This window comes from Megascapheus bottae, chromosome 25, assembly GCF_031878675.1.
Source record: "Megascapheus bottae isolate mThoBot1 chromosome 25, mThoBot2.hap1, whole genome shotgun sequence".
Classification (NCBI taxonomy): Eukaryota; Metazoa; Chordata; class Mammalia; order Rodentia; family Geomyidae; genus Megascapheus; species Megascapheus bottae.
Window position 1 is genome coordinate 2,507,276 of NC_143533.1, and position 26,096 is coordinate 2,533,371.

Here is a 26,096-nt window from a genome sequence, read left to right on the forward strand (position 1 = left end):
TACCTACACGTTAGAGGCCAGCCAGTGTGTCATCCACACACTGGACGTCCATGCAGATGTTTCTCAACTCAACTATGAATTAATACACTCACAGACAGATGCCTGAGAGGTTATTTCCTCTTAGGAACTAGAGAAGAATTGAGCTGAGGAAGGGACAAGGAGATCACCCAATTAAAAAACAAAACAAAACAAAAAAACCCTACAATTCTCCTACCTAGAAGTGACAATTGCGTTTGTTTATCATAGTCACAAGCTAGGCCCTAACTGGTTTCTTAGGATGGAGTGAAGACTACAAACTTGGCTTTGAATTTGAAAACCTCACTTACCAGGGACAAAGCCTCTTGGCCCATGATTTTACAAGCAACTGGGAAAAGCTAGACTGGATGAAGTCTACATGACAAGATCAAATGGCTCAGAGATATCCCAGTCATGGTCTGTGTGGTGGAAGGTGGGTGGCTGGGGGCAGAGGAGAGGACCAAGCAGTAGAGGTGAGGATTTAGGCACTGAGGAGAGGGGGCAGGTTGGAACCATGAGACAAGACAATGACACAGGTTGTCTGATGGAGCTCCAGCAACTTTCTATGCAAGACTCTCCTGCTTAAAACCAATTCTTCCTGGACAGAGTAAAGCTTCAGGGTGGGGGTGGGGTCAGGTAAGGGACAGAGAAAGGGCATATTTGCTGGTTACTGCCCTAACCCTGGCCTAACTCTTCCCCAAGTCCCCCAGCTGCCTCATCAGTAAGTGACAACAATAACATCAGCCTCTTACGACATTAAATAAGGATTACAGGAGGAAATGGAAGTCAAGATTCATAGGGCATTCGGCACATAGCAAACCCTCAAGGAATGTTATTACTACAACGATGTCCCCATTACTGTTTAGGTGAATCTGCAAGCGTCCTGACAAGCACAAAACAATAGGACACCTGTGGACAGGGATTCCTTCAACATACGGGGGGGATTTGTGAAGATGCCATTATGCATCTTCAATCACATAAGTCATGTATATTTAAACCAATGTACAGCTTGGGAGCTTCCCACATGAATATTAAATCCTAACATTTTAATCCTAAATGTAACTAGATCTGGGACACATACCATTTTCAAGTTAATTAAAAAGACTGAATATAAAAATGACCTACCAATGGGGCACAGTATTCTATCCTTTTTTTGAGTGCCAATATTGGGATTTGAATTCAGGGTCTGGGTATTTTTTTTTTTTTTTTTGCTCAGGGGTGGCTCTCTACCACTTGAGACACTTCCTCCATTCTGTCTCTTAATTAATATTTTTATTTTTTGTTGGTCATGGGTCTTGAACTCTGGGCCTGGGCTCTGTCCCTGAGATCTTCTTGTCTCTCTGTCTGTCTATCTATCTATTTATTTTTACCAGTTCTGGGGCTTTATAACTCAGGGCCTGGGCTCTATCCCTGAGATTCCTTTACTCAAGGCTAGCACTCTACAGTGCCACAGTGCCACTTCTGGCTTTTTTCTGTTTCATGTGGTACTGAGGAATGGCCACTAAGCCATGATCCCAGCCCCCTGTCTCTTTTAAAGCTGTGTTCTTAAAACTCACCTAGCAACTTGTGTCCATTCCTCATAGAGATGGAAAGTCATCAAGGGTTCAGGTAATTCCCGTAGATAAGACTTCAAAGCACCTGTAACCATTAACACCATGTGGATGAAACAGGGGAGCCTGGAGATCTTGGGGGCACACTGCTTTGCAAACTGACATTACCCCAGTCATAATTTTCTGAGTTGTACAGAACAAACCATACTCTGGGGCAGGAGGAGTGGTTAGAGAATGAAGTTATGTTTAAACTCTCTTAACAGATGTCAGTCTGATTTGTGGGGATGAGAAGAGGGAAGCAGCATATCTCCAATAACTGCATTATAAGCTATCTTTGCCTTTACTTAGTAATGGGAAAGAGGGAAGAAATAAATGAAGATAAAGGCAATAAAAAGGTATGTGTGTGTGTATACTTCATTATATAGGGATTTTTTTCCCCCCAATCCTGGAGCTTGAATTTAGGGCCTAGGTGCTGTCCCCTGAGTTTATTCTGCTCAAGGTTAGTGCTCTATCACTTGAACCACAGTGCCTTTTCTGAGTAGTTTTACTGGAGAGGAAAGTCTCATGGACTTTCCTGCCCTGGGCTGGCTTTGAACCGTGCCCGTGGAATCTCAGCCTTCTGAGTGGCTAGAATGACAGGCACGAGCCACTGGCACCAGCTATTCAGGGAATTTTATTAGGAGTTTCCTTAAAAAAAAAAAATCAGTCCTGGGGCTTGAACTCAGGGCCTTGAGCTTTCCCAAGGCTAGTGCTCTACCACTTGAGCCATAATACCAGTTCTGGCCTTTTCTGTGTATGTAGTACTAAGGAATTAAACCCAGGGTTTCGTGCAGGCTAGGCAAGCACTCTACTTCTAGGTGACACTCCTGGCCCCAGAAGTTTCCATCTTTTCAAAGAAAATAAAACTAGTATTTATTAGGACTTGCCCAGAATTTGAGGGCAGCTCTACTTTGTTTTTTGTTGTTGCTACTTGTTTGTTTGTTTGTTTTGCTGGTAGTGAGGCTTGATTCAGGACCTTGGCACTATCCCTTAGCTTTTCCACTCCTCTCAGCCTCCTGAGTGGCAGCTGGACTTGGGACCCTCTGTGGAGCTCACCTGCTACAGCGTGGGGGTCTGAATAGAACTCATCCAGGTGAGACGTAGAACAGTCCAAAGCAGCTTTCAGCTTCTTTAACTTGGAGGCTCCAGCTCCAATTCGGAAAAGACCCTGAAGACATCAAAAAGCCCATAGCATCAAGTATAGGTTGTGTTATACCAAGAGGCTGTGGGTTCAGATGGAACTTCAGCTCACCTCCATCCACAAGACAGTCAGTCAGACAGACAGACAGACTGCCTGCCTGCCTGCCTCACAGGGCTGCCCAAGAAATGGGGAGACCTATGCATACACCTAATTACCTGGTTGGGCTGAAAGCAGCCCTTTCTCTTAGTTTTTGTTCTTTGAAGACAAGGACTTATTAGGTAGCCCAAACTGGCCTCAAATTCTAAATCTTTCTGCCTCAGCCTCTCCAGTGCTAGGATAAGGCAAGCCACTGTGCCAGCTAGAAATCCATTCGTAATGCAAGTTCTCAATCCGTCTCCTTTCTAAACACTTGTGCCCATTGGAACTGCTTTAAAAAGTCCTATTAACTTCCATACAAGGTTTGTGTCTCCAACATTAACTGCCATAGATTTTCTAAATGTATGATTTAAAAGATTAATATTGGGTGCAAAATGGAGGGAACAAATGTGGTGATGGAATTTCGGTAGCCCAATGTGCAAGATGAACTAGGCGTGCAGGGATGGGAGGGAGAAACTGGGAAAAACCAAAGCAAGGGGTGACATTACCAAAAAAAAAAAAGAAATGCACTTATTACTTGAATTATGAAACAGTAACCACTCTGTATAACACTTTACTAATGACAATAACATTACCTTTAAAAATTTACTATCTCAAGGCTAGCCACAAGGCTACCCTGTAATCCTGGCACTCAGGAGGCTGAGGAAGACAAATCTTGAGTTTGAGGCCAGCCTGGGTTACATATTGTGACTGTCTCAAACTAACATACAAAAATATTGATATCTTAAGAAAAAATTTGTTAGACCAGGCTTCTGGCCCCTTTCTCTGCCCAAAATGTAACTTAGAAAAATGGGGGAATAAAACTCTCCAAGGGCAAGAGTTTGGCCTAGTGGGAATTTTATTAGGAGTTTCCTTAAAAAAATTTTTTTTCAATCCTGAGACTTGAACTCAGGGCCTGGACACTGTCCTTGGGCTTTCTCAAGGCTAGAGCTCTACCACTTGAGCCACAGCACCACTTCCAGCTTTTTCCTGTATATGTGGCACCTAGGAATTGAACCCAGGGCTTCTCTACCGCTAGGCTATGCTCCTGGCCCCAGGTTGAGTGATTCTTCACTGGGAAGAACTTGGTGAGGGCCTTCCCTGTGCACTGTGAGCTGTTTAACAGCACCCCGATTTTGACTTTAGATGGGGAAGCTGAAGTGGCCCCAATGCAACATTCACCACAGCTTACCACAGCTTATCAGGAGTAGACCCCCAGGGCTAGAAGGTAACATGAGAGCGCCTGAGCGGTCCTTGACCTGGCTGTGGTTGGAAGTCTGAGTTTTGCCTGTGCAGTTCCTTAAGCTGTCCACTCGGCAGTACAAATGCTTTCTGTATGCACATTACATAAAACTTTCATAAAAAGATTTTTAGCTAGGCACCGGTGGCTCATGCCTGTAATCCTAGATACTCAGGAGGCTGAGATCTGAGGATCCTAAGCCAGCTCAGGCTGACTGGGGGACTTTTTTCCAATTAACTCATTCATAAACCAGAAGTGGTACTGTGGCTCAAGTGATGGAGCACCAGCTTGAGAAAAAGGGCTCAGGGCCTACATTCAGGCCCTGAGTTCGAGCCCCACAATCGACCAAAAAAAAAAGTTTTCTGGGGCCAGGAGTTTGGCCTAGTGGTAGAGTGCTTGACCAGCATGCACGAAGACCCGGGTTCAATTCCTTGGTAGCACATACTTAGAAAAAGCCAGAAGTGGTGCTGAGGTTCAAATGGTAGAGTTCAAGTCTTGAGACAAATCCAAGGACAGTCCTCAGGCCCTGAGCTTAAGCCTAGGACTGGCAAAAAAAAAAAAAAAGTTTTCTAAAGGAAAAAAGAAATACTTTTATTCTATCTGGCTCTGCGCCAGTGTGACCTCTCTGTATGTATGCTAACTTATTTAAAGGGGAAGAGACGAACAGGAACTGCCATGCCTGGTTCACGGCATTTCTCTGATAAGGATCGTATAAAATGAAATGCATAAATGCATTCCAGCATCAATTGCATAGTGCAAGATTCTTGCTATCCATGGCTATTAAAAACCTGGAGCTCCCAGAAACTCTGATCTATTCGTACGTCATGAAATCCACCATTCCAAATCATGAGCAGCTTAACCTGCAATCATCAGGGGTAGGGGTACCTCACCTCCTCCTTCATGCCCGTCTCCAGGAGAAGCATGACACATGCCTCAATGGGGAGCGCGATCTCACGTCCGCTGCGCTTCAGGTGTTCTTCCAGCGGTGTCCCGAAGGCGGGCTTCTCCGCCCACTTATCTAGAGCAGTGAGCAGCCTGTAAGACTCCTCCATAACCTCACACACTCCTCACACTGCTTTTTCCCTCAACCACCCAGGGAGGCGTTGTAAACGCTGGTAGCCGAGGCTCTGGGACAGGGGCCAGCACCCGTGCCGTGTACTTAGCATCTATGGAAGCGCGGACCTGCACCACCTGCCTTCAACATGTGCTAGGAAGGCCAGCAGCCCCGTGGGAGAACACAGGACACATCTCGGGGTCCTCTCCCCATGGAATGCCATGCCACCCAGCTGTGCACAGCAGCCTTCTAGCCAACATCCAGGGGACAGTTGTGGGGAATGTGGGATAGGTACAATGTCTCTGAGACAATCTGCTGCAAAATAGCTTCTGAGTCAAAACACAATGAAGCATCGTCAAGTTTCCCAGCCAGCGACTTAGTCTGAGAAAGGCTGGGATGGCAGCAGTAATGCAGGGTTTTATTTAACCCTGCTCTGTTCCACTACGGGGCTGAGGCAGCTCAGCAGGAATACACCGAGTAAGGCAGTCAGCTAAGACATGTTGAACTTGGACTCAGGGAATTGGCTGGGTGTGGCTTGCCATGGGAAGCTCACAGGAGCTCCCGAGGGGACAGCTGGTGATCACACTCGTGGAGAGATGTGATTCTGCCACAAAGTGGGCACTCTCCTTCTATCCTTGGCTAGAACTTTCTAGAAACACTCAGCAGAGTGCTCTGCCCTCTGCCTTTGTGTGATGTTGGCAGAGGTACAAATGTCAACCTCCTTCCCGGAGACAACCCCAGGGGCCGATTCCAGTTTCTCAAATAAACAGCCTACTATGTGTGAGGCAATGCAGGAGACACCGAGTGCACAGGGATGCTTCGCCTTCAGGATGAGAGCAATTGGATTACGAAGAAAACACAAGACACACTCGCACACATAACAGCCACAGGACAAGACACGTTTGCTATGTCATGGCAGATTGATGGTATACACAAGGGTCACAAAACAGTTGTCTATAAGGGCCAGCAGTGACCGGGGCAGGAGCCAGGGGCAGAGCCAGATCAACACATCCATGGGTGGGGAAAACACCCAAGTGTGTCACCAGACCTTTTAAAACTTTTTAACAGAAGCCAGAATCAGGATTGGGAGGTGAAAAGTGTTTTGATTCAAAATGACAGCAACTTAATTACAAAAATATTCAATGAATGGCAGCTGTTTGCGACTTCTGGTGTGGACCATCAATGCAAGGGCGATGAGGAGACAGTGTTCACACGGGCCCCAGCAGTCAGAGAGACAAGAATCAACAGGCTAAGAAGCAGATGAGCACAGTTTGTGGAGAGCTACAGGCTGAGCCAAGGCCAGGGATTGTGAGTCTGGACACTTCAGACTCAGGCACAAGGAGATGACAGCACAAGAGTTGACGGACCAGTAAGGACAGGGAAAAACCGCAGGCACAAGGCAGAATGAACAGAACCTGGTGGCCATATGAGAGAGGAAGGAAAGACAGCCCTAGGCTATAGGCTTTCAGGACTGGTGGTAACAAAGAGATAAGGCGGTAAGGCCAGGCGGAGTGCGAAGACCACTCCCTAAATACAAGATGGCGACATTCAAGAGAACTGATGCTTCAGATGCAGGTGAGAGGGGATTTCTAGGGAAGGGGGCAAGAGAGGTAGGAAAAGATGAAATCAGCAGTGAGGACAAACCTCAGAGAAGGGGCTGAGGTGGGGGAATAACTGTAGAAATGTGAGCCCTACCAAAGAGAGAAGATGGCCAAGTGGAACAACAGAAAAGTTAGCCTGGGAAAGATGACCCCACTGTGCCCAACACCAGATTGCCTAGTATTTGGGAATTCAAACTTCCTTTTTAAGTAGCAGAGTGGAGGTAGAAGCCAGGTTGAAAATTGAAGAGGCAGGTGAACAGGTAGAAAGGTGTCTCTAAGAGCCTAGCAGAAGAGGACACAGAGTACACGGCACTGAGTTTGGGACAATACCAACAGCTATGTCCATTAGAAGGTCCAGGACATGGGAGCTGCAGGGTCAAATTACAGCAAAGACTTGTTGAACCTTACTGAAAACAGAAGACAGGACTAGAGGGAGAAGACTAAGAGGAGATGTGAAGGGGTGAGGGGAGAGGATAATTTTACATAGGAAGAGACCACTGTCCTCCACGGCTGGGCCCCTTGCAGGCCAGTTTTCCACAGACTACTCTAACTGCTCTCCATTCTCCTGCATTTCTTCAAGGAAAACAACAGAACCAGCTGCCTGAGAAGCCATCTTTCCGCGATTGGTGGAGAGCTAACCCTTCCCAATTAGACTTCAGCTACTGAAAAGCTCCAATATCCCCAAGTTCTCAATGCTGCATGTCTGTGGCTCAACACCATTGCTGTACACTGGAAAATTAGGTCATTTAACACCTATCCTATGAAGAAAGGCCAAGTAATGGGGTGCATTACAGCTCAGATTACTCAGGGCCAGGATCAGTTAAGACAGAGAACCCAAAAGCCTTCAGACACAGAAGGCTAAAAACTGTTGGGACTTCCTGAGATTCTTCAAGGGGCCAGTGTGCACGCACATCCACAGAACTTTCCACAGTCGCCCATCCTGCACAATCACATGGTCACTGTGTTCCGTGGCTGCTCTGATCTCTGCAGTTGAAGCCCGTGGCTTTACAGGGTGAAATTAAACTCCAAATGCGGAGCCTGCACCACAAGCCAAAGGCGGCTGGCTCCCCAGGGTTTGCATCTGCACACCCAACTGTCTATGGACTGAAAGTACTTAGCAACAAAACCGCTTTCTATTGAATAGGTAGAAACTTTATTTGCCACTATTCCCTAAACCATACAATAGAACAGTACTATTTATATAGCATTTATACTACACTCTGCAGTATAGTAATCTAGAGATGACTTAAAAGCACACAGAAGGATATGGCCACTCTCCTTTGGACACTGAGGGACAAATGTGACAGCCTTGAAGATGACAGAACGCCTCCCGCTCATTTCTGCTGGTGAGCACTGGTGGCAAATTTCACAGAGGGAGAAGGGCTTCAGGGAGGCAAACGAAACAAAGCAACAAAACCAACAAGCGAACCAACAGGTGTGCATATCCCACTTAAAAGTAAACATCAAGGGAAGGTTCAATCCATTTGTGGACTAGAATCTGCCGCGTGTTGAAATATGGTGGGAAAACTATCAGTACTGATAAGAACAAGAGCCTTGTGTAGACAAACGAGTCTGAAATGGGGGCTGTGGTCTGTGACTCAATCAATATTCACATGTGGGGTCAAGAACACAGTTCTGTCTTGGAAAGCTGAACTACCACCCCCCCAGACTGCTGGCCACTCTTGAGGCACATGGCCAGAATTAAGCCCTGCAGAACCAACAACTGGCTTAGAAAAGTAACTGGATGTTAGAACTTTACAAGCTTGTAGAAGACAGATGGATCTGCAAACTCCTCCCCTTCCCTCCCCCCAACTTTCTCTTTGAGGGAAGGTTTTGAGAGAGCTGAAAGGTGTTCCATTAGTGTGTTAATTTGGGTTTGGAAGATATTAGAGGATGCAGCAAGGAAGATGGCCTGGTGCTAGGAGCAACACCTGGTTTGGCAGAGAGGCTCCACCCAAAGGAAATGCATGCAGAGAAGAGAGGCAGAGGGGGCAGAGGCAAAGAGGGGTGTCAGCCAGCACGCAAGTTACGTTACCTTGATGGGCTCGCATTTCGGGAAGGGCCTTTTCTAAGACTGCTAATGCTTTTCTATGGTAATCTGCTTGTGCTTCTAATAACTGAGAACAGACCCACATTCAAAAACAAAAGTAACGTTAGCGTCTGATGCACACACACACAGTGGCTGAGCAAAACTCAAAAATGAACTCTTTTGCAAATAAACTAAAAGGACTTTTTTTTTTCTTTTTTTTACAATGGGCTAAGATTTTTCTCCAGGGCAGGTGCTTACCGTAATGAAGAATTTGCCGTACTCCCCTTCTCTGGCCATGAAGTTGTACATATCTGCCGCAAGCTGATCCTGAGTGAGCAGAAGAAGAGATATGGCATGAAAAAGACAAAAGGAAATGTGGCCCGAGAGGATCGGTGAGTCTTAGATGGAAAAATGATGGAAGAAGCCACAGGTTCAAGGTCCACTAAATGAATGCTTCCACCATACCACAGATATGATAAAAAGAATAAGTATCTTATGAGGTCTTGACATGGAAACATCTCCAAAATATATTAATATTCCTTGCTGGCAAACAAGAGTACGGGTACTACTTATGGTAGATTACACATCAATAAAAAGAAGAAGAGGAAAAATGTCTTCTTTTGACTGCTTTGTAATGTGTATGAGTGTGTGCGTATGTGTCTGGAATTAAAGATATTAAGGAAAAGCAGTTTTCTGGCAGGTCCAAAAGAAATTAGAAAAAAAAGAATGATATAAGACTGTTTAGTTTTACTCTTTTAGTACTAAAAAAATCATTCACGAAAAGATTCGGTAACTTCAAAAACAAGGGTCAGATTAGGCAAATGGGTATATACATATATATTTCAATTTTTCTTATGTATGTATGTGCATACATTGCCTTTACACATATACAGAAAAACTTACAGGTATTGGAAAATATACAAATATAGCTTGAGTTCTGAAAAAAACAAAAAAAACAAAAAAGGCTGGGAAGGTGGCTTAGTGGTAGAGTGCTTGCCTAGCATGCATGAAGCCCTGGGTTCAATTCCTCAGTACCACATACACAGAAAAAGCCAGAAGTGTTGCTGTGGTTCAAGTGGTAGAGTGCTAGCTTTGAACAAAAGAAGCTCGGGGACAGTGCCCAGGCCCTTAGAGTTCAAGTCCCAAGATTGACCAAAAAATTAAAAAAAATAAAAATAATGCTTTCTGTTTTGGACATCAAAGTACACAAATTAATGTGAAGACCATCTCATCTGTGATAACTCTGGATATTTGTTAATTAGGAATAATAAACATTCTTATAAAACAACTGGGAAAGCAAGAAAGGACATTTCCTAATTCTCCAGCCAGCCGCTTTCTAAAAAGAAAAGAAAAGAAAAAGACAGAAGGAAAGGAAACCAAGATTCACAGGGCTGTTCATGAATGGCAGCTAGGAAAGGAATAGCCAGGTCGACTTGTGCCAGCACGGCCGCCAACATGGCTGAGCCCGGCGCTCACGTGGACTCAGTCCAGAAAAGGAAACCTAGGTCTCAGGCTTGGTGAGGAGGCGGCATGGGCACGGTGTGCACGAGGACTTGCGTCCTGGAGACCTAGGCCCTCAGTCAGGGCAGGTTGAAACACAGTCACCTGTGAGCATACAGAAAACACCATGCTGGCCAGGCATCTCGTACCTTGCACACCTCCACTTTATTTCCAGCTTCATCCATCTCTTCCTTTAGGGTATCTATTTTGGATGGAAGCCCCTGAAAGTTGGCTCCTGAAGACTTGTGAGCTTGGTTCCACCTGCACAGCAAAGGGGGAGCCAGTCAGTCTGGAAATGGGTGGAGTGGAGAGCTGAGGGGGCAGATGCTGCTTGTACTGGCTATTTCCAACCCAGGCGTCTGCTTCTCTCGGAGTTCATCCTCTGAGAGGAGACGCCAAGGCTTCACCGTGAGCAGGCTCTCGAACGGCAGTGGGTGTCTGCACTGAGCACCAGCAGACACATCCTGTATCCCTCCTACCCCCAATGCTGAAGCAGTTCTGGGACTCTCTCCTACAGTGCCCAGGCACAGAATCCTTGCCAACATAGCACCCCTTTGCCACGCTGCTCTCACCTAGAACATTCCCCATGCCTCTGGGAACCGTGCCTGCTCCTAAGCACCACCTGGGATGTGTCTTCCTGACACATGGGTGCCATGGCTAGTTTCGGCAGTGCACACCTCATTTTCAAGTGTTTTGAGTTTGTCTGTCTGTAGCCTTGTCTGGTTCTGTGGCAAGTTAAACACAAACCCAGACTATGGGCTGGGAGTGTGGCCTAGCAGTAGAGTGCTTGCCTAGATGCACAAAGCTCTGGGTTTGGTTCCTCGGTACCACGTATACAGAAAAAGCCAGAAGTGGTGCTGTGGCTCAAGTAGTAGAGTGCTAGCCTTGAGAAAGTCCAAACAGAGTCCCCAGGCCCTAGTTCAAGCCCCCAGGACTGGAAAAAAGAAAAAAAAATACCAAACCCAGGCTGGCGCCCTACTCACTGCACTGTGTTCCTGACTGTTGCACTGCCCTGAACACTGTGCTCTGCCCACTCCACATTTCTGCCAGGGCATACAGAGACTGCGCAGCAGGTCAGCCCAAACAACCTGGCCTCCCTGTGGCTCAGGGCCCAACTGTAAAACTGAGATGCTGCATTGCTGATCACCTTGCAAAATGACACAGGGAGTCAGAGAGAGAACAACAATGAATGTGTCCCCAATACTCAATGCAACCCTGTTGATGACCACTGAAAGAGCTGCCACACAGAACTCATAGCTGCTTTACCACGTACTGCGTGGACCTGCAGTGAGGACTGGCAGGTAGGATAGCGTCAGCCTTATTTTTGATTTCTCCTTTCTCACGGAGGTCTCACAAGGGTCTAACGAAACCCCAGTGTCACGCTCTGGAGAGAATGTACGTGGCCTGAAGGAAGTGGCTGGAGCATCAAGTGTGTGACTTTGTGACAATTTCTACTGTCTGCTCAGCGGCGGGTGGTCACCATCTTGTCAGCCACATCTCACCTGGCTCTCACTGAGTCCCAGTCCAGCACCAGTTTTGCGAGCTGCTTCCTCTGCTTTTGGATGTTGGGTATCTCCATCTGAAAGGGGGAGCACACGGAATAGGATGTGTGACCTCTAAGAGCACATGATCTATTTACAAATGGTTTTTCTGTTAGGAGGATGGAAAAATCTACTTTGAATCTATTCTCTTGATGTCTAAGAAGAATACATTCAAACCACTGTAGGCACATGTGAAGCATTCTCTATCCAGCCCAAGCCAGCCAGTTCTGTGCCACATAGGACAAGCACTCACCTCTGCAATGCTGCACAGTGGGTCCACAATCTCTTTCTCAACAAAATATTCATGCTGGGAGAGCTCAAGAGCCAGCTGGTTCTCTGCATCTCCACAGGTCTCCAGCATCTTCCTTCAGAAACAAGATAATCCACGACAAGCATGTGCTATCACATCGGGCACTGGTGGTCACATGGCTACAGCCTGAACTGCACATGGCAGAGTCCTGCCAAGCAAAGCCCTTACAAACCACTCACAAGACAGGTGCTGGTGGCTCATGCCTGTGACCCTAGCTAACCCAGGGGGTGAGATCTGAGGGACACAGTTGCAAAAACCAGCTTCAAAGTTTGAAGCTAGCCCAAGCAGGAATGAAATTCTTGTCACCAAAAAGCCAGAAGCAGGTGTGGCTGAAGTGGTAGAACACTAGCCATGAGCGAAAAAGCTAAGGGGCAATATCTAGATCCTGAGCTCAAGCCTTGGTGAACACACACACACCCTGCACGCACGCACGCACGCACGCACGCAGAGAATAGCACCTAAAATTGAAGTCTAGTATACAAGGTGGCCACATTCATAATTCTAGCACTGAGGAGGCCAGGGCACAAAGATCACCACTTCAAGACCAGTCTCAGCTAAAACACATAGAAGAACCGTCTCTCAAACAAACAAACAGGAAGTGAGGCCACAGGTTTGTGTTTTAGAAGGAAGCTGATGGGCTGGGGGTGTGGCTCAGCGGGTACTTGCCTGGCAAGAATGAAGCCTGGGGTTCAAATCCAAGGAAGGGAGGAGTACTCAGTTCAGGGTTAGCATGGGGTGCACAGGGAGGGTAGAGGGCGGGTGGGTGAGGGAAGAAAGGAGAGAGGCAGCCTACTATCCTGGCACATAGTTTATGTGGTTAAGATGAAGAGTAAAGAGATCACACCCTAATCAAGAATTAGGGACTCAAGTCAGATGGCAAACAAGCCTCCCCCAGGACCCTGGAAGTAAAATGCACACGGCGTATGCAGATGAAGGGCATAGTTAGGCTGAGTATGATTACTACATCCCAGCTATGTGGTCTCAGGCAACTGTCTTACCCTCTCTGTTCAGCATGTCCTCTGTAAAATGGGAGCATCAGCATTACCTGCCACCTCCATGGCTTAGAACAGTAAGCCAGGTACAGGGCACCCTGCACAGAGCCCGCACACAGTGCCACTCTGGAAAGGGCATCTGTGGTGGCTGGAGAAGCCATCATGGAAAACACATCCAGGCTGGAGGGGGAGTGCGGGATGCTGGGTGTGGCCACAAGCCCGGCTTTGGACAGGGCCAGTGCCCTCCAATGTGGGTAAAGAGTGGGAAGAGAGCATTCCCTTGACAGAACAAAGGCAGGATTGTAGGGGAAACGGGTGGGGAAGTCCAAAGATCACGTTCCCCCTCCCTCCCCCTGGGAAAGCAGGGCCCCTCTCACAGCAGCAGAGAGCAGGCAGACTTGGGGCAGGAAACTGCCTTCTCATCAGACTCCTTTATTACTTCACTGGCGTGCCACAGGACAGGATCGGGAGAGGAGGGACTGAGCAGGCGGATGGGAGGGAGAACTACGGCTCTACAGCCAGGATACCCATGCTAGACCATAATTAGATGGTCATTTTAGTAGCAAATTGAAGGTAAGAGTCTCACAGACTGTCCTGCCCAGGCTGGCTTCAAACTGTGATCCTCAGATATTTCTGTGTAGCTAGGTTTACAAGCGTGAGACATTGAGACAAGTACCGGCTGACATTTTGGTGTCTATCTTGAAAGGAAATGATTCCTAACTAGGATGGAGAGTTGTGAATGTGAGCCAACACCAGACACAGGTAGGGTGTGGGTGGGACTTTTCCATGTCAGGTCAGTAATTCCTGCTAGCCCCCAGCTCCAGCCTGGCTCCTGCTGGGAAGATCTGGGTACCAGAGGCCAGGTCTCACCTTTTCTCCAAGGTCTTAGCCGCTGTCTGGTACCCAGTCACATGGATGCCACTCACGGATGCCACTCCATCCCCCCACCTCTTCCCCAGACTTGAGGCCTCAGTTCTCCTCCAGGGAAGCAGGACTTTACTTACCCTAGCAGGGACTCCTCCAGTTGGGCAGACGCCTCCTGCATGCTCTGAGCCAGGGCTGTGAGAGGAAGCTTTTTCTGGAGGGCAGAACACAGGTGGGTTTGTGTTATTACCTGACACCCCATTCAGATCTTTTCCTCCAGATAAAAGGTCCTCACTGCCAGACTCCCTTGGATGAGCTGAGCAACTTCAATGCTGGGGCTGGTGGCTGAAGTAGATCTTTGATGTCAGGAGCCTGCAGCTGAGTTGCTGTGAGGATTGGGCTACTTCGGTGACTGTTATTAATCAGAGCACTCAGATTGGAAACCACTTATGTGGCATGCCCGGGACCAAAAGCACTTTAGATTTTGAATGCTTTTGGGTTTTTTGACTTTGAAATATTTGCCTAAACTTTACTAGTTGAGCATTCTTAATCTTAAAAAAAAAAAAAAGAAAAAGAAAGAAATCCTAAATCTGAATTAAGCACAAAATCTGTGAGTTTCTGAGTATCCTGACAGCATAGAGAAAGGTTCAGATTTAGTGACTGGGTCTGGTAAGATATCCCTGCAATCACATAGGACTGTGGTCCGAGGCCAGCCTGGGCAAAATGGGCTAGGGGCAGGACTCAAGTGAGAAACACTTGGTCACCTACCCAGTGACAGGACACTGAACTCAGTCCCTAGTACAACTGCCCACCTACCCAAAGAACAGAGAATGAAAAGAGAAAGGTTCAGATTTCAGACCATCTGAAATTCAGGAGTTTTGTTTGTTGTTTTCAGTTGTGGGACTTGAGTTCAGGGCCTGGGTGCTATCCCTGAGCTGCCTTATACTTAAGGCTAGTGCTCTACCACTTGAGCCACAGCAACCTCTTTCGGTTTTGGAATGGTCAGTTGGGGATCTCACAGGGACTTTTCTTCCTAGGGCTAGCTTTGAACTGTAGTCCTCAGATCTCAGCCTTCGGAGAATAGTTAGGATTACAAGTATGAGCCACTTACCAGCTTTGAACTTCAGAATTTTGAATTAAGGATACTCAGTCTGTGCTATGTTGTGTGTATAGACCTTATAGAGATTCTGGTTCTTTCCTGTATTCTCAACTCCCCCATCCCTAATCCTGGGGGCTTGAACTCAGGACCTGCTGCACTGTCCTTGAGCTTTCTGAAGGCTAATGCTCTACCACTTGAGAGCCACAGCACCACTTCCAGCTTTTTCTGTGTATGTGGTACTCAGGAATTGAATCCAGGGCTTCATGCATGCTAGGCAAACACTCTACCACTAGGCCACATTCCTGGCTCCTGTATTCTCAACTTTTTACTACGTCTTTTCAAAGTAGCAAATTGAAATTTAAAAATAAGTGACACTAAATATTTTCACCTGTGCTCCCTCCCTTAAGTTACCCATATAAATAAATTATGGTTCTTTCAGCCCCACGAGACCACCACTGGCCACCCAGCTTCCAGAGTAACATGAGAATAATAGTGGCCCTCCCACAGGCTTCCATTATGCTGTCTTCCCAAAAGCTAAATGTTAAGAAGCACAATTCCAGAACTCCCTGAGTATTAAAAAAAAAAAAAAAAATCAGTCTAAGCTGGGTGCTGGTGGTTCATGTCTGTAATCCTAGCTCTTCAGAAGACTGGGATCTAAGGATCATGTTTCAAAGCCAGCTTGGGCAGGAAACTCTGTGAGATGGTTATCTCCAATTAGCCACCAGAAAACTGGAAGTAGAGCTGTGGCTCAGGGTAGCAGAGTACTAGCTGCTGTCAGGGACAGTGCTTAGGCCCCATGACTGACAAAAAAGATTGTTATGTGTCTATTTTGACACATACCATTCAAGATGGCTGGTAACACTAGCTTTGTGGTGTTTTCAGCGCCACACCTTGTTTTCTACTGCTCATGGTGAGGAAATCCTACAGGGCACATGAGCTCATTAGCGAAGATGCTGTATGCCAACACGCAAGTCCCCGGAGTATTTGGTTTCCCAGGGGTGAGCCAGCCCTCCTGCTTGGTCACAAACATGTATCTCAACTGCAACAGAGAGTTAAGCCCATATCTCATGTGCCTGCAGTAAAGGCTCTGAGCCTCTGTGCCAATCCCCTTTGGCCTCTTTCAGTGCAGGGGAGTGGCTGGAAGGGTATGTTGAGCCCTGCAGACCTCAGGGACTTTCCTCATAGTACTGAGCATTGCACGTGCACGTGCTCTCCTGCCATTGCACTAAGACTCTCCTCTCTCCTCAATACCAGTCAGGCACTTTCTCGGTGGAGACTGGAAGAGGAAGCTAAGAGCCGAGTGTCGTTGCTCCTGCTGCCTGCAGTATTTCCATCACCCACATGGACTGTCTTCCTTCCAGGTCAGAAACTCCTTCTCCAGGAAGGCTGCCTCTGATTACTTACAGCCCCATGGGGCCTACAGTTGGCTCTTTTATACCACCTCTTTTTCTCTCGTATGTTGTTTTGTAAGATCTATTTTGTTTGTGTCACTTCTCTGGGCCACGAGCAGTTTCATTTCATTCATTCTAGATTTCTGAAGGTGCTTGATAAACATTTGCTTGTTTCTTTGCTATCACAGGGGACCGTTGGGCAACGTTTCCAAGCAGACAACGGGAGGTCAGGATGTGTGAGGGACAGAGACAATCAGGAGACAGATTACAGAGGGAAAAGGAGGTAGCCAAGGGATAAAGAGGCTGATAAGATAAAGTCAGACCAGATGACAGAGGGTTTAAGTCCAGCTAAAGAGCGTGGACTTTATCCTAGGTGATGGGAAATAGCCAGTGTGCCTCAAAAGAGGTGTCTCACACAACGGGTTGCTTCCTACATGGAACTACTTCGCAAGGCAGTATAGAACATGTAACATCTTGTTTCCTACCCTCCGAATGCCTGTAGAACCTTCAATGCTATCACAGCCCAATCTGTCCCTACACATTTCCAATTATCCCCAAAGGTGTCACCTGGGCCCCAGCTAAAGTCATTAAACTAAGATTTGTTCTTGTTTCCTCCGGAAGGAGGATGACGAGACTGATTGGTATTTCAGGCAGCTGACTCTGGTGATCAGGTGAGGAACAGGAGGTGGCTACAGTCCAAGTCAGAGGCAGGTCAGGTATGTATGAAGATGAAGGTGATAAGAGAGGATGTGAAGGTGAGAAGACATACACAGAGAGAATGGCAGGACATGGGCCACCATCAGGCAGCCATGCGAAGAGGAAGGATGATAAAAGGAAAACCCACAGTTCCCTGTTTGCATAAGAGTGCAAACAGGATTTAAGAGTGCCAGCACAGAAGTATGAGCTGGTTGTGTATGTTAAAAGAGACTTCAAGAGGGGCTGGGAGTTTGGCCTAGTGGTAGAGTGCCTGCCTAGCATGCACAAAGACCCGGGTTCAATTCCTCGGTACTACATACATAGGAAAAAGTCAGAAGTGGTGCTGAGGCTCAAGTGGTAGAGCTCTAGCCTTGAGAAATCCCAAGGACAGAGTTCAGTCCCTGAGCTCAAGCCCAGGACTGGCAAAAAAAAAAAAAAAAAAAAAGAAAGAGAGAGAGAGACTTCAAGAGAGGCTGGGAATGTGGCTTAGTGGTAGAGTGCTTGCCTAGCATGCATAAAGCCCTGGGTTGGATTCCTCAGTATCACATGCACAGAAAAAGCCACAAGTGGCATTGAACAAAAGAAGCTCAGGGACAGTGCACAGACCTTGAGTTCAAGCCCCAGGACTGGGGGGAAAAAAAAGGAATCTTCAAAGGTAGGAACTTTTTGCTTGGTATAAAGGCCTCAGGGAGCTGTGAGACAAGAAGGGATGGCCCGGAGAATGTAAGCTGGAGAATGAGCAAAGCACACACTCCTAGGAGGCAATTATAATAAGGCCAGCAGATGAGCAGCCAGGGCTGGGGATGGAATCAGGTGCTGGGCCTGGCTCTGAAGGGTAGCTCAGAAGCAAGCATTCCTGCAGTAGTAGGCATATGTAAACACGCTCTCCCGACTTGCACGATTGCTGTGCAGAGATACCCTGTGGTCAAGATGCTCAAGAAGCCTGGCGCAGACATCTGGAGAAATGAGTTCGTCCCTTGAGCCATCCAGTGAGCAACTGAACACGGCAAGCCTTGTCTTCCCAGTGTGCCACAGGAGGACATGAGCACATGCTCTTAAGAAGCACAGAAAAGCAAGAACCCAACTGCTTGATGGTGCAAAGCAACTTTGTTCTGCTTGGTGGCCCTCAGGACGTGAATCACTGTCAACCAAGGCATGCTGTTGTACACAGTGGATGGTCCAGGCTTCCTCGGGGATCCTCTCGGGCCTATGAGCTGCAGGGCAGATCATGGCCAGAGACTCGACAGTTGGGTCCACCAGCAGGTCCCACCAGTTCACACAGCCTCAGCCTTCAGCCCTGGAGCTGGAGTGGAATGGGGAATGGAAATCTGATACGGGCTGGGAAGGTCATTGCCCAAGAAAGCTACTAGTAGAGCTGTTTCCTCTTGGTGGAGGGAGACACAGGAAGTAGAAACTCATGGTGGCCAGCTCACACCCCACAAGGGCATTTGTGTCCAAAAGAAGCAGACACTGCAGAAGGCAGAGGGAGAGAAGGAATGAGACTGGGCAGTGAGTCTATCACTCAAATGCCACACCCCATCTGACCACGCCCCCTCCAAGGGTTGACCTTTTCTTCCAGTCCTTACTTCTCATCAACAATCTGCAAAAGGATTCTTATCGGTGACCAGTGACTCCTCAGAGCTGGGAAGGCACCAGGAGAAGATTTGGGGACTAGAGCAGTCAGACCAGGGATAGTGCCCACAGGGAAGAAGGTGGTGGTCAGCAGGTGTCACACATGAGAACGGTGACAGAACTACCAATCCAAAGGAGAACCTTCTGGTGCTGCCCTGGAAAACCCAATCCATCAAGGGGGTCAGGAACGGAGGCCCGGCAGCATCTCATACTCACATGTCTCCTCTCGGTGTCTGTGCCATGCTGACCTTGGAAGCATGCCATCAGGCGCTTGTGAGAATGGTGACACATTGACCGCACTGTGTCCAGGCGCCGCTCAATCTGACAAGACAGAAACGAAGAACCATCTGCATTGGGCCTCTTAAGTGCATGGTGCTGTCATGGGGTGAAGAAGAGCACTGAGTCCTCGTGAGGGCGGATGGGAGTGGATCCCACTCGACTACATCAGGCATTCATAATCAACTCTGGCACAGCAGGCTATCTAGCAGCATCTCTGGCCTCTACCAATGGCTCCCAATGGCTGGTGGTGTGACAACCCAAAATGACCCCAGGCATTGTCCAATCAGCTCTGGCTGAGAATCACTACTTCCTCAGCATGGAGGGCCATTAGTACCCCTTTCAAAGCGAAATCAGTCCTTACTAAACCTTCCTGTCCGGTGGTGGTCAGCTGGAGCACTATGGCACCAGCAAGGCCCTGGGTCCGGCCAAGCAGAGCTGCACTGGCCAGTCCAGGCCCAGACCCAGGTCGAGTGGGAGAAGCCAGGGGGAGACCAGACTTACTCTCTAGCTCCTAGCCATGGAACCTACACACAACAGCAATGACAACTCAAGGGCAAAGATCAAAATCAAGTGTCTACAACTGAAGATCACCACTCATGTTCTAAAAGTATTCCTTATTAGGTGTGGGGAGTGTTTTTGTTTTTGTTTGTAAGATGTCCAAAGCAGAGTGGGCAGCTGGCAGCAGAAAGGCTGACTTCGGGGACCCACTGGTCCTTAGCCGCTTCCCTGGGATACGGCTGTTTATGGCAAAGAGCTCTGCCTGTTATGGGAAGGAATGCCAAAAATGTGTATTCTGATGACTCATGAAGAGTGAGAGCAAGCCCTTGGGGATGCTTCCTATTTTCAAGAAAAGCCAACATTTTCGAAGCAGAATATATGTTGGCTACAGAGGTTTTAGAGCACAAGTGGTTGCTATGTAGCTCTTTCCTGAAAGACCCCTTCCCCCAAACTGCGGTCTGCTCCTCCTCAGACCCCAAACTCTGGTCACCAGACCCCAGATCAGGCAGGCAGGTTTGTCTCTAGCACATGTGCATCACCTCCCCCATCTTGCAGGAATAGCATTTTAAAAATGTTTGCCACAAGAGCCAAGTGAACAAACAAAAACAAAGTTCTATAACTTATTATTTTTTTTTTTTTTGCCAGTCCTGGGCTTTAGCTCAGGGCCTGAGCACTATCCTTGGACTTTCTCAAGGTTAGAGTTCTACCACTTGAGCCTCAGCACCACTTCCGGCTTTTTCTATGTATGTGGTACCAAGGAATCCAACCCGGGTCTTCATGCATGCTAGGCAAGCACTCTACCACTAGGCCAAACTTCCAGCCCAACCATAACTTAATTTTTATATCACTGCCTGGTTGGCTTCATTTGTCACCCACAGCAACGTGTCTCCAGGAATTGGAAGCTGCTCACATACTATGAGTGAGCAATCAGGACAAGTATTTTTTGGGTCCCCGGGCTGGGTATTAGGAAAACAACAGTAATTTTGGGGATCTTGTTCTCCTAGGATCTACAGCCTCCTGAGGTAACCCCACCCAACTCAAGTAAAACTCAGTCCTCGAAAGGCTCTAAGAAAGAAATGGGAGAAAGGAGAACAAACCACGGGTTGTTTTTACCTGGGAAATAACATGCATCCCTGTGGCTTGCGGTCACCCTAAGAACAACACTAAACTACTCTTCATGGTTCCACTATCTGGGATCCCATGGTTAATTCACTAACCCCTCCCAGCCATGCCTTGGTGTGAGATTATCCATCCTGGAGAGTTAGAACCTGAGGTACCAGCAGGTGAAGTAAATCCTTAGGCTCAGAGCTGGTCAGAAGCAACCTAAGAGCTGCCAAAGTCAGCCCTCTGAGGCAAGAGGGGAAAACACCTGCGGAAGTAGCAGAAGTGAAGACCTGTGCCATTAACTCAGGAGCTCCTAGGGACCGGCAAAGCTCACAGATATTTACACAAAAGGACAATGACAAACAGGATACTGTCCCCTCACTCCATGGTACTGGCCCTGACCATTCAGTCTGTGCAGGCCTCAGGCTTCAGGGTGTAAATAAGATGACCCTAGATAACTTCTGTATTTCTGATGTGGGACACAACCTAGCATGCTTAAGCAGAATCCTGAAAATGAATTTAAAACATAAGCATATTAATAACTAATAATTAAAAACTAATAATTAAGCACATTAATAACTATGGTTTCTCAATACTTTTTTTTTTTTTTGCCAGTCCTGGGCTTTAGCTCAGGGCCTGAGCACTGTCCTTGGACTTTCTCAAGGCTAGAGCTCTACCACTTGAGCCGCAGCACCACTTCTGGCTTTTTTCTATGTATGTGGTACAGAGGAATTGAACCCAGGTCTTTGTGCATGCTAGGCAAGCACTCAACCACTAGGCCAAACTCCCGGCCCCTCTCAATACTTTTTTTAAACTATGTTTAAAAAAGCTTCTAGTCTTAAAAGACAAAAAAAAAAAAAAAAAAAGAAAAAGAAAAAAAGGAAGGGAGAGAGAAAGAAGAAAAGGGAAGGGAAGAAATGTTTTTAGAAGTCAAAGAGGCTGGGTGGTGGAGTATATCCTTTTTTTTTTTTTTTTTTTTTTTTTTTTTGGGTGGGTCATGGGGCTTGAACTCTCGGTCTGGGCACTGTTCCAAGCCCTTTCCTGAGCACTTCAGCTCAAGGCTACCACCTTACCCCTTGAGCCACAGTACCATTTCTGGCTTTCTAGTGGTTAATTGGAGATAAGAGTCTCATGGTCTTTAGTGCCCAGGCTGTCTTTGAACCTCGATCCTCATATCTCAGCCTCCTGAGTAGCTAGGATTACAGCCAATGCACCTGGCTTATATTCTTAGCAAACACAAACTCAGGGTTTGCTAAACACCCAAAGCAGAAGTAAAATAGAACCCCAAACCTGAGTTTTGAATAGATTTAGCTAAGTGGATTAGTTTTTAAGAAAAAATTTTGAAAACTATACTGACTTGCAGACTTGGTTTCCTAGTTATTATTCCATAAACAATACGATATAACAGCTATTTGCCTTAGCGTTAACATTTCACCAGATGACAAATCATCCAGAAAGGATTAGAAGTGAGCAGAGGATTAATCAGGTGATAGCCAAACACCAGGCCATTTCAAAAAGGCTCCTCTCTACCTGTGAATACAGAGGATTGACCACAGACCACAGCACATGGCTGAGAACTTTACAAGGGTGGTTGGTCCTGGTGGAGTAAAAGCAGTGTTTTTCTGAACTTTCTTCTTCATAGGAAGATAGTCACCTAAGAACAAACTTTTGGTCTTCAGCTACTCATGTGGGTAGACCTACTATAGGTTATAGAAAACAAAAAGCGAGCAGGCAGGTAAGGAGGCTTGCCTCTGGGGAATGAGTGGAAATTGTCCAGTGTCCAGGAGAAACTCCCAGCACCACGGTTTAGAGAAACATGGCAGGTGTAATGGAGTGATGCCAGCCAGCCAGAACGTACCAAAGGGAATGGGAAGAAAGAAGGCCAGGCCTCAGGATGGTGTTAGACCTGCACCCTGTCACCAGGACATGACAGCCTAAGAGAATCGGAGATCTGATCTCTGGGCTGCGTCTAGAAGGCCTTGTCTTCAGCTGACAGAGCTTTTCTTTGCCTATCAAGGACACTAGCTGGACAGCGGATTAGAGCCTCAGCTTGCCCAGGACCCGTGATTGGGTCATGGTGCCAGGGCCTGGCCAGGTTCCACCCCTCCCAGGACCTGGCACTGGAGGACAGGACAGTCCTATCTGAGCCACACTAACACGACATCAGGGCTTCAGATCCCTTGCTATTGCCACGTACTCTGTCACTTCCCTTTCCTGTCAAAACCAAGCTCATTTGTGTTATTCCCTTCCAGCTTCAGAAAGAAGAAAAAAAAGGTGCTTTCCTGTTGAAGTATATAAGTCATTGGCCCTGGATTTTTTTAAATTGTATGTCTTTAAACAGATCACTTTAAGAACACTTCATTTTGTTACCTGTAATAGATCTTCACTGAGGACTTCTGTTTTTTCAGCTCTGTGGGGGGGAAAACAAAAACAAACAAAAAAAATAAACATTCAGAATTAAAAATCCAGGAATTAGAAACAACTTGCGAAACTTATGGGGAAATTTCACTGAGGTTCACATTAAATGGCAGAAGAATAACATAAACAGGGCCAGGTGCCAGTGGCTCACACCTGTAATTCTAGTTATTCAGGCGACTGAGATCTGAGGATTGCAATTTGAAGCCAGTTTAGAAGGCAGGAAAGTAGGACTCACCTTCACCTAGAAGTAGATGACATTGTCCAAAATGAAATGTATTCATTACCTGACTTATGCAATTTTAACTGCTCTGTACATCACACCTTTATAATAACACTATATATATATATATATATATATATATATATATATATATATATATATATATTAAAGCTGGAAGTGGACCTGTGGTTCAAGTGGTAGTGAGACAGCCTTGAGTGAAAAAGCCCAGGGACAGTGCCCAGACCCTGAGTTCAAGCACTAGTACCAGCAAACATGAGTGGGCACACACACAACACATGCAGAAAACTGTAACCCAACACAAGAATCCATGATTCTGGGCAGTGTGGTTCTCCACTTGAGCAACTACAGTATCATCCAGCACCTTGCTTCTTTAAATCACCCTTTCACAGGATGCACAGGGGACCTAAGATAGGCTTCTCTCTGCTCCCCTTTCTCAGAGGAGGCTTGAGGCCAGCCCTTGGAGAACAGATTCCTCTCTCAAAGCTTAATCTTCAGTTCTTGAAAGGATCACATCTTGCCAGTGGTTTACGACTGTAATCCTATACCTGAGATCTGAGAATCACTGAGGCTAGCCTGGGCAGAAAAGTCCCTGTGAGACTCCTATCTCCAATTAACCACTCAAAAACCAGAAATGGCTGTAGACCACTGGCCTTGAGCACAAAGAGGCTCATGGGGGGGGGGGGTGTCCTAGGTTTCACATTTAGAAACATTATGTAAATACTAGACCAAAATAGGCATCAGTAACAAATGAGTATCCCTTCCTTCTCTAACTCAAAAAGAAACAAAGTATTTCACAACTTTGCTTTTGTTGGGTTCTAAACCTTCCCAGAAACCAAGAGTGTGGCCAGTTATCAGAAGAGGGATTCTTGATTGGTCAGGTCAAACAGTTGACCTATGGGGTGAGGGTTGGTGTATAATCTCTTTATTATGGGAAGGCAGTGGAATCTTTAGGAGAAATCAGTCCACAATCATAGACTGAAGCCAGTGAAACACAGCCATCAAGTCTTCCCTTCCTCTGAGTGGGCCTGCTAAGGATTTTGTCCTGGTGATGGAAAGCTGACTGTTACAGACTTCTCTGCCCTTACGTACCATCCATAATTGCTGCCACCTGAGTGCCATTGTGGACTTCCAGTTCTGTGGGTGATTTGAGGCAAGTCTTGGAATATACCTACCAAATTCCCAAGACATGGATGTAACAAGGAATTTTTTTAGAGAAAGGAGAGTCTGAATTGTTAGTGGAACTAGGATGTGTCCAAAATGAACCAGAAAAGTCTGACCTTTTTATGAACCAATACAAGAGGAAAAGCTGTTTGACCCAGAGAGAGAGAGGGAGGGAGGAAGGAAGGGAGGGAGGGAGGGAGGGAGAGCGAGAAAGCAAGCAAGCAAGCCTCTAAAATGACTTCAAAGCACAAGGCTCAGCCAGATGTCAGTGGTTCACACCTGTAATCCTAGCTATTCGGGAGGCTGAGATCTAAAGATCGAGATTCAAAGCCCGCCCGGGGAAGGAAAGTCCTTGAGACTCTTATCTCCAATTAACTACCAAAAAGCTAGAAGTAGAGCTGTGGCTTAAGTGATAGAATAGTAGCCTTGAGCACAAAAAAGCTCAGGGACAGCACCCAGGCCCTGCATCTAAGCCCTAGGACCAGTACATGTGTGCGCGCACACACACACAGACACACAAAGCTTAAAGCAGCACCGCTGTGAGCAGGAGAGAGAAGTACCTTGGTGCTCCCTCCAGCCTGTGCTTAAAGGGCAGTGGCATATTAGTAAGGCTGGGCAGTGCCACAGAGGATTCCATGGTCAGGGTCACAGGGAGGCCCAGTTAGTCCAGAGAGCCTAATTCCAGGGGTAACTGGAACTCTGCCCTGACTCGAATACCTCACCAGACCAGAGGATCAGAGCCCGGAGACAAAGTCAAGGCCTCAGAGCCCAGAGTTGGCCAACTCAACTCTATGAACAAATTCTACCAGCCATGGGCCAAAACATGCCATCCTAGCCCTTGCTTGGCATTCGAACAGCTGAGGCTTAGCAGTGTTCAGGAAAGTGGAGCAAGGACCAGATGACTAAGAGGTCAGACAAGCAGGCCCTTTTTGAAGCCTGACAGCCTAGTAGGCGCACACCTGGCCAGAGATCCTCGATCAGCTCCTTCCCCTCCAACAGTCTCCCCTCCACTCCTCTAGCAAACCTTGAGCCTGAGCCTTGCTTTTTGGTCTCTATCCAGGATCAAACATCTGCACAGGTTCCTGTTCCTGTGTCAGATCCTACTTCAACTCTGGAATCTCTTCCTTCTCTCCATAGGAGAGAAAAGTCAGAAGACTTAGTAACATTTTCCCAAGCACAAAAGAAGAGAGTTCAGCCTGGGAATCAGAGCATGGTTGTGGAATGTAATAGAAACTGTAGGGCTGTCTTACACAGAGACCTATCTGCTGGCCTGACTGTGGACACAAATATCTGACCTTCCAAGTCCCTGTGACTGATTCATATGTTGACAATTAAATTCAACTTAATTTGGGGGAGGAGGGGGGAACTGGTCCCTGTCCCTGGGCTTTCTGTTCAAGGCTAGTTCTCCATCAATTGAGACACAGCTTCACTTCCAGCTTTTTGTGCGTAAGTGGAGATAAGAGTTTTAGGCTTCCTTGCTCAGGTGGCATTGAGCTGTAACCTGCAGATTTAGCCTCTGGAGTTGCTAGGATTACAGGAATGAGTCACTGATAACTCCCCTGAATT

The 26,096-nt window shown here is 47.0% G+C and overlaps 1 protein-coding gene across 6 annotated transcripts in view; it reads right to left on the bottom strand.

Annotated features, from left to right (window-relative positions):
* The window catches only part of Arhgap17 (Rho GTPase activating protein 17), a 76,999-nt gene that overhangs the window by 20,517 nt on the left and 30,386 nt on the right, over window positions 1-26,096 (bottom strand). For 5 of the 6 annotated variants that reach the window (XM_090357866.1, XM_090357862.1, XM_090357865.1 and 2 more), the window contains exons 2-12: window positions 23,081-23,120; window positions 19,046-19,150; window positions 14,152-14,225; window positions 12,099-12,210; window positions 11,807-11,883; window positions 10,454-10,565; window positions 9,063-9,131; window positions 8,811-8,892; window positions 5,011-5,138; window positions 2,661-2,772; window positions 1,572-1,653 (exon numbers count right to left, since the gene is read on the bottom strand). In XM_090357866.1, the coding sequence (XP_090213992.1) occupies window positions 1,572-1,653; window positions 2,661-2,772; window positions 5,011-5,138; window positions 8,811-8,892; window positions 9,063-9,131; window positions 10,454-10,565; window positions 11,807-11,883; window positions 12,099-12,210; window positions 14,152-14,225; window positions 19,046-19,150; window positions 23,081-23,120 (993 nt within the window). Of the gene's footprint in view, window positions 1-1,571; window positions 1,654-2,660; window positions 2,773-5,010; window positions 5,139-8,810; window positions 8,893-9,062; window positions 9,132-10,453; window positions 10,566-11,806; window positions 11,884-12,098; window positions 12,211-14,151; window positions 14,226-19,045; window positions 19,151-23,080; window positions 23,121-26,096 lie in introns of those variants that run through there. The other variant, XM_090357867.1, reaches the window with a different exon arrangement.